Below are 8,727 nucleotides of genomic sequence, written 5' to 3'. Positions count from 1 at the left end.
TTAAAGAGGATACCCATTGAAATATTCACATATTAGTTATAAACTTAATGACATGGTCTATTTGTGAAAATTAAGCACATCTTTAATAAAGATATTCAAAATGAATATATTCTATGAGATATTAATGTTGTAAGACCACATTGTTATTACTGGAATACTACAGTATGTTATATACTGAGGCACATAATATTTGACTATGATCTGTAATATATATCGCCTTGATTTCAGAACAACTTTTGTGTATCTTATCGTTCCCCCCTTTTGTTTTCTACTTTGAAACCCATGATTCTTTTCAGTTTGAGGCTCATGAAAGTTTTTATTGTTCTTCTCAGGAACTGCACCAGGGTGTCCCCATGACTGCTTGCAATGCCTCCCTGGGTCATCCTCCTTTCCTCATTCTCCAAGGCATTCCTGGGATGGAGGACAAACACAGATGGATCTCTATCCCCTTCTCTTCCATGTACTTCGTCACCATCCTTGGGAACTGCACCATCATCTTCATCATCTGCACAGAGCGCTCCCTGCATAAGCCCATGTTCCTTCTCCTCTGCATGTTGGCCCTCACAGACCTGGGCATGTCCACTACCACCATTCCCAAGGTGCTGTGCATCTTCTGGTTTGGCCAAAATGAGATCAGCTTTGTGGGCTGCCTGGTCCAGCTGTTCTTCATCCACTCCATATCTGCCTTGCAGTCTGCCATCCTGATGACCATGGCCTTTGACCGCTATGTGGCCATCTGCGAGCCCCTACGTTATGCCACCATCCTTTCCCATAGTCGCATTGGGCTCATCGGCTTACTGAGTGTAGTGAGAGCCATCCTTTTCATTCTTCCCATGCCTGTCCTTCTCCAGAAGATGCCTTTTCATGCAAATCATGTCATCCCAAACACCTATTGTGAGCACATGGCTGTGGTGAAGATGGTGTGTGTGGATACCACAGTCAACCGGATATATGGTCTGGTGGTGGCCTTGTTGGTTGCAGGGCTAGACATCTCAGCCATTGCCTCCTCTTATGTGCTTATCATCCAGGCTGTCCTGCGACTTTCTTCGAAGGAAGCCCACCACAAAGCAGTGAACACCTGCACCGCACACATCTGTGTCATGCTTATCTCTTATACTCCCTCACTGTTCTCTTTCCTCACTCACCGCTTTGGCAGGGGAATTCCACCGCATGTGCACACCATTCTTGGAAACCTCTACTTCCTTGTACCTCCAACGCTCAATCCTATTATTTATGCGGTGAAAACCAAGGAGTTTCGGGACAAACTGACCAAATATGGCTGCTGGACGAAGAAGCCCATGACCGTTGCCCGTGGTCAGAAGCCTGTCTGATCAACCAGCCCTGGTGGGTGAGGTGGACGAGGAAAACATGCTAAGTGGAGGCAATTTCTGGGCAAATTGGCTAGTGGCGGAAATGTGTCAGACTGTCAGATTGATTGCCGAAATCTTGCACAGAGAGGCAAAGGGACAGGAGATCTTGTTCAGTAACTTCAAAGGAAGAGTATCATCTCTTTTGAAATGAAAGTAATGATATAGTCTCTCCACAGTTGACATGGTAGTTGACCAAATAATGTGTTTCTAAAGCACTTTGGATGAAAATACACACTGAGTGCCTGTGAAATAAGGTGGAATGTGCCCTATCCAGGCAACATAAAGCAAATAAGGACTTGCCCGCCAACTCGCATGCAGTACCAAGGTGTGCTGGCTGTGAGTGTGCGTTTGTAGTTGGGTGTTTAAGGGGAAGTGGGAGGTGTCGATTGGGGACAGTGAGGAGGGACACGGAAAGTACAAGATAGTATTTATAGTGATTATGTTATTTTCTCTGCTGGCTGGCCTTACCTTTGGGTAGAAGACTTTGTTGTTTCCATGAAGAACCAAGGAATATGCACAGGAGACATCATCTGTAACACTCAGAGACATTTCAGAGGAAAAGGAAAAAAGGGAAGCTCCTGAGCTTTAAGGTTTATAAGCATTTGACCTAATTTTGTACTTGTTCAAACTCCCAGAGTCACCTCTCCTGTTCCTCTCAAGTATTTCACTGTTTGGCAAGATTCTCGTACAAGGAGACCTTCTGAGAATGTCCTGTTAATGGTTTTAGTTGTACAAGTCTGTTTTATACTGAAACTCGTTGATCGTAGCCCTCTGGAAGGCAATTTCTGTGGGTGCCCAGGAAGAAGTCCTGAACAGGTACTCAGGGCCGCGTGGAGCTGAGATCCTGTGCCCCAATGTGGGAATTCGTTACAGTACGAGGATATTCGTTCTTGCTCTAGAGAATTAATGTGATGTGACGGCATGTATTAGAGGTTGCATGGAGCTTGAAAGCAGAAAGGTTCTAGCATGTTCATCATATTGTAGAACTCATATATGAGGCAAAATTTAGTCAATAAGATGTCTACCCTCAATGCCACATGGCCACTATGTAGATGGAACTCTTACAATACTTCAACAGGAGGGAAATGAATGAAACTTCTTCAGAGTGTTGTGCCTGCTGTCAGAAATAATAATAAACATTTCCAGTAGCCTGAACAGTTCAATAACAAGGACTGAGGAAGGTAGAATACTTCAGAGCTTGATATAAGGTGATATGATAATTGTCTTTCTCTGCTTGACTTATTTCACTTCTCTCATCTATGAAACATAAGAACTAGGAAGATTGGTAGGAGAAGAAAGGGATAATGAAAGAGGGGGGGTAATCAGATGGGGGAATGAAACATGAGAGACTATGGACTCTGAGAAACAAACTGAGGGCTTCAGAGGGGAGGGGGGTGGGGGAATGGTATAGGCTGGTGATGGGTAGTAAGGAGGGCACGTATTGCATGGTGCACTGGGTGTTATACGCAACTAATGAATCATCGAACTTTACATCAAGAACCAGGGATGTACTGTACGGTGACTAACATAATATAATAAAAAATATTATTATATATTAAAAAAAGGAAGTGCCTTTTCTATGAAAGGAAGAAACGGGAGCAGAGAGTGAGGAGCAGGGTCCTGCCTGGCTGAAGGAAGTACCAACATCAGACATCGAATCCTCCACAAAGCATAGACACAATTGACACCAAGACAAAACCCCAAGCACAAGGTTTTATGATACATAATTTAATGGACAAATAAGTAGCAGAGAGTGAACAGGCCTGAGAGACTCATAATCTGAGGAGCTTTGATAGCAGGAGGCTTAGGTTTTGTTGAGATCTGAGAGTGATTTCCTTTTCATCTGATTCAAATGGCTTTTGGGTACAGAAGGGAGTCCATCTGCTGTAATAGTTTTCCTTTTGTTTTTTGGTGACCTGTTCTGTAAACAGAGAAGTCTTTCTTTGTTTTACTGAATTTTTGGGTTAAAATTTTATTAAGTCCTGAACACAATACACTTGGGAGAACGCTTGGGGAACACGGGCAGTAGCAGCTGACTCTGGGACAACTTGGGGAACTAGAAAATCAGAGAAGCCACAGAAAGGAAGCCTGGCTGTGTCAGCCTTTCTCGCTGGGGTTATATTTTTCTTCCTAAGTGTTACTAATTTGTGGTTGATTGTTCTTACTGCGGGATGAGCTTGATTTCTCTCCTGTGGCCTTGCTGGAAATGTGCCAGATGATGATATGGGACAGAGTACTGCTTCCCAACTAAGGTTTGGCTGCTTTCTGCTTGGAAAATCAATATCAGGGAGACAAGTGATGGCCGGGGGGGGAGGGGGAGAAAGGTTAGCTTTTCCAGGAAGCCAGCAACTTGGGAAGGTGGTGGACTAATGTCTTTAAGACATCTTCCCTGTCCAGGAGCAACAGGAAGGAGTTAAGGGGAAGGCTTGGGAAAAGGTCGGGTGTCTCTCTGTAGGAGAGGGAGGTACACAGGCAGTTATTCTCATGTGGATACCTGAACAGACCCTCTGGCGTCCCTGGCAGTTGTATTTGAATAAAGTCAGGACTTATCTTCTGGGAAGGTTCTGGTCCTTCTTTCCTCAAGGCCAGTGGTCTGCAAATCTCAAGGAAAGTAAGTTGGTTCTGCTACAGAGCAAGGCACTTATGTCTGCAAGCAAGGAGTGCATAAGCTTGCAGTTAGTTAACCTTAATACTGGTTGCAGTGTTGTTATGTTGACAGACAGATTAATAGACTAGTTTACCCTTCACCCTATAGAATCTTCCTAGTCGTGCAAAAATGAGAACAACGTTCGTATGTGTTGGTATCTTGGTCAAATTTAAACCACTTTCTGCCTGGCTGTCAGGTCTTTGGAGGCTGAGTCAATGCCGAATCCATTTCATTTTCATAATTTTTCCTGAGGGATTACTGCCTGGAGATGTCCTAAGCCCCCAAATCAATTATAAATAATTATACCAATGATTATATAATGATTTTGTATATAATTAACCCGAAAAAATGCTGAGGGAGGCAACACCTCTCACTGGAGTCTGAGGTCTTGGGGCAGAAGCCCTGGAGTTTTCACCACTGGGGAGCATATGCTGGGTGTGCCAGAAAGCAGGGCCTAAGACAAAAGCTTGAATACGGGGGTGTTATTTAGAAAAGCGATCACAGGGGTTGGGTGTGCAAAACAGGTGGAGTGAAACCCGAAGAGGAAAAGCCAATACAGGGAATTTTTATCCAGTGGCACAGGACTAGTGGGGACCGGTGTCCAGCTCTGCCAGGACCAGCTGCAGAGTCTTAGGAAATGCATTTCAGAACTGTCATCCCCAAGAGCTGAGAGGGTTTTACCCAGTGGCTCCTGTGGAGCTCAGGGCTCCTCTGTTCTCAACCCCAGTAATTTGGGGTTGTGTAGGCATGACCGCAGAGATGGTGGCTGGGCTGTCCCATGCCATGGAGTTGGAGAAGTCCCATGACAAGGAGCTCCAGGCACCAGGTGTGACCTGATGTCCACTATCTGGTTGCACCTGCCCGGAACTGGTCACAGCACCAGTGGCTGAAGAGGAAGTGGGACCAAGGGCATTAGGAAGTGACATGGGGCTTATCTCCTGAAACAGTCCACACGCCTGAGGCCTCACATGAAGCCTGAGGATTGACTTTGAGATTAACAGGGAGCTCACATCTTGAGCCCATCCAACAGAATTATTATCTGAATTTTCTAACTTTTAGTAATAAGATCATCTATATTTATTATGATAACTTAGTTTCCACAGTTACAGCTAACTCAGGCAACCTGAGCAGATATTCCCTAAAAATAATCCTTAAAAATATTTTAAAGAGCTCTGAAAAAGTGTCTAATGATGCGCATGGCTCTCTTCAATCCTTATTTTTCTCCAAGTTTTCTTTTTCACACAGAACGAAATAAGAATGTTGTTTATGCTTGCTCTCCCAATTTCCGTTGTTGCTGTTAAAATAATACCTGCACTCGGAAAGGCAATCGAATGTGGTAGGATACACTATAGGATATAAAATTGTCCACCTACTTATACGTGATGTCACTTCGCAAAGTCAATCACTTAGACATTGTTATGTGTACTCGTAATTGCCTTACATATTAAAATATTAATGCACTGGGGCGCCTGGGTGGCTCAGTCGTTAAGCGTCTGCCTTCGGCTCAGGGCGTGATCCCGGCGTTCTGGGATCGAGCCCCACATCAGGCTCCTCTGCTGGGAGCCTGCTTCTTCCTCTCCCACTCCCCCTGCTTGTGTTCCCTCTCTCACTAGCTGTCTCTATCTGTCAAATAAATAAAATCTTTTAAAAAAATAAATAAAATAAAAAAATAAATAAAATAAAATATTAACGCATAAATATAATTATCTAGATATAGTTCCCTTTCTCACAATGCTGACTCTCCCATCCATATTCCCAGACACTTACTTAGCTTTGATCTTTTACTTGCAGCAGGTTTTTTGTTTTTGCTTTTTCCTTTCTCTGCTGTTGCCTGTTGAAGTAGTCTTCCTGCCCCTTGACATGGGGCAATGGGTATATTCTTGGCTGGGTTTTTTTTTCTTAATTCATTCATTTCTGGATGTTTCTACTCTGTTTCTTTGGTAAATCACACTTTCCTACCCATGAGCAGTCTCCTCCGACACAAATGTCGTGAAACAGACCCAGGAATAGAGACAGATGAAGCTGGCGGAGCCCCTCCTTTGGTCTCCCTGTCCCCCGCCTCACTGTCCGGGACTTCTGAGAAAGACCATGCTTCTTCTCTCGCTGCAGGGCTCCTTTTCCTGTAGCGCTTCCTACACTTTCCCTTGGTTGTGAACCTGAGCTATGTTGAGCTCATGCTCCATTTTGACGGAAGTGAAAGCACCACAACAAGCCTCTCCTGAGTGCCTTCCGTGGCTGTGCAGGGGCGCGGACATTTGTGAGAACCTTGGAGATTTTCCTTATTCTTATCTCAAGTGTCCAATGTAGCTTTGCGAGCTTGTTTACTTTGTGCATTTAAATAATTCATTTCTGCTTGTATGACACACAATTCCATATTATGAGGCTGAATATGCTTTTTCCAAACATCCCTGCTATGAGTTAAAATGGATATTTAAAAAAAAAAAAAGGGATATTTAGGTGAGTTTTTCTGCCTCTACTTAAAGTACCACTGCTTTGGAGTTCTGTTCTTAAAACTTCAGTCCTGTGGCTGGCTGTTTTATTAGATCAATACGCCCGAGAATGTGCTGGCATCTTTACAACTTCTTAGCTTATTAGTTCACATTAGCTAACCAAAGCCATCAATCTATTGGGTGTCCCTTGTTGCATTTTGCCTGTTTTTAAAATATCATGCTCTTTGTTCTTGGAGTCTTCCATGTCAGTAACCGTATCAAACAGTTCAATGCTCCATTCTGTCTGCATATGTGTGTCTATACACACACACACACACACACACACACATACGTATGCATACATACATGTATACATACATAAATCTGAGAGATGGATACTTTGAATATGTGCCACCAACTGAGGACCTCTTTCTGTAGTGGTCAGTTCTTCAGCTTTTGACAAACATTGCTTTATTTTGTTTGTTTAAGGTATACAGTTCAATGCAAAAAAATAAAAAGTCTTGTTATTGTTTTGGGGACTATTAGGAAGTTCTCAGCATTTTTATATTATAGTTCAATGGAAGAAGCTACAGATTAGATGCTTTCTAAAACTCATAGGGACAGAGGCCAGAAATTGAGTGTTTAAATATTAGCTCAAATAGTTAATAGAAGAACAGAAGTGTAGTCAAACAGGTCCATGCAAAAACGTGCTGAATGTAATGGAAGGAAACTCCATCACACTTCAGGAGATTTTGCTGTGAACTGTGGGCTGTGGGTACCAGTGTCATGTAGCAGAGCTGTCCTGGAGGTGGTCTGATTTCAGGCACGTTCCACTTTGGATTACTGAGCTACATGCATACAATCTGACAAGAGAAAGTTTAAGCAATGGTTGACAGGTGAAAAAAAATTTTCAATTTGTATCAAGTCTCTTTCTATCACATTTTATTTGAATGGTCTGTCATTTGCTTAAGTACAGTATTAAGGGCAACACCAATTATTTCGTGTTTAGATGTTCTAAAACTTATTATTTTTACTAGTGTGTTTAATAAACATATTATTTTTAGTAACACATTAATAACACAATAACATTAGGACATTTTTTCCCATTCTGATATAATCAATTCTTGTTTTCTGGATAACTCAGAATCCTGAAAGTAGGATTGAGTCATTGATATCTAAATATATGCTATTGTTGAGTACCGCTGTAAATTTGATGATAGAATATTCTAAATTTTATTTAATTTCTAAGTGAACATGAGAAAACGCATCTTTTTAAAATTATGCTCAGCTTTAGTTTTTGTTGTAGTGTTGAACGATTCATTAGTTGCATCTTTTTAAAAATATATTATTTATTTATTTATTTGAGAGAGAGGACTGTGTGGGCATGAGTGGATGGGGGAGGGGCAATGAGAGAGGGAGAGGGAGAAGCAGATTCCCAACTGAGCAGGGAGCGTGGTGTGGGGCTCAATCCTAGGACCCTGAGATCATGACCTGAGCTGAAGGCAGGCACTTAACTGACTGAGCCACGAGGGTGCCCCAAGAAAATGCATCTTAAGATAGGTGTCTATATGTCTTCTATAGAAAAAGATTTATAGCGAACATTAAACAAGAAGTAACTTCTATGGGCAAAATTGAATTAATGTTCATAATTTACACACATGAAAACACATTATAAATTTTTAAATGTGTTTACTTAGTGTTACTTCTTAGCAATTGTGTCCTATCAGCAAAAATAGACCTATTTTATTCTTTATGACTCCTGAGCATTCCTTCGTATGATTGTCAACATTTATTCCAACAGTCACCTACTGATGGACAGATGTTTATTTGTCAAAAATGTATAATAAGCACCTTGTTATACTAACCATTTTCCCCCTGCATATGACAAGTATTATTGAAGCAGAAATGTGACTATTAGAGGAAAGAGTATATGCATTTTTTTCTTTCTTACTGTAGCTCTTTTTCTTTCTTACTGTACCTTTTTCTTTCTTACTGTACCTAATCACCGAAATACACTACATGAAATATAAACATTAAAATACAAAGATATAATATAAACATTCCAGTTAGCTAATGACTGGTAATAGTTCATATGTACACTTGTTTCTTAGGGCTTAAAACAAATTAGATCACTGCACCAGTTAGCATTCCCAACAGGGCAAGAGGGTTCCCATTTCTCCACATCCTTGCCAATACCTGTTGTTTCTTCTGTTGTTGAGTTTAGCCATTCGGACAGCTGTGGGTGGTAACTCACTATAGTTTTGATTTATATTTTCCTGAT

The 8,727-nt window shown here is 41.8% G+C and overlaps 1 protein-coding gene across 1 annotated transcript; it reads left to right on the top strand.

Annotated features, from left to right (window-relative positions):
* The first annotated feature begins 353 nt into the window (after nt 1-353).
* LOC123782708 (olfactory receptor 52P1-like) lies at nt 354-1,331 on the top strand. Its single transcript, XM_045782981.2, has one exon. It carries the CDS (start codon nt 354-356, stop codon nt 1,329-1,331), a length of 978 nt encoding a protein of 325 aa, XP_045638937.2.
* Nucleotides 1,332-8,727: the final 7,396 nt, after the last annotated feature.

The sequence above is a fragment of the Ursus americanus genome, chromosome 16 (assembly GCF_024610735.1).
Source record: "Ursus americanus isolate L20-20 chromosome 16, mUrsAme1.1.p, whole genome shotgun sequence".
Lineage (NCBI taxonomy): Eukaryota > Metazoa > Chordata > Mammalia > Carnivora > Ursidae > Ursus > Ursus americanus.
Note: the sequence above shows the minus strand (reverse complement) of the source record. Positions and strands in the feature narration are given on the sequence as shown.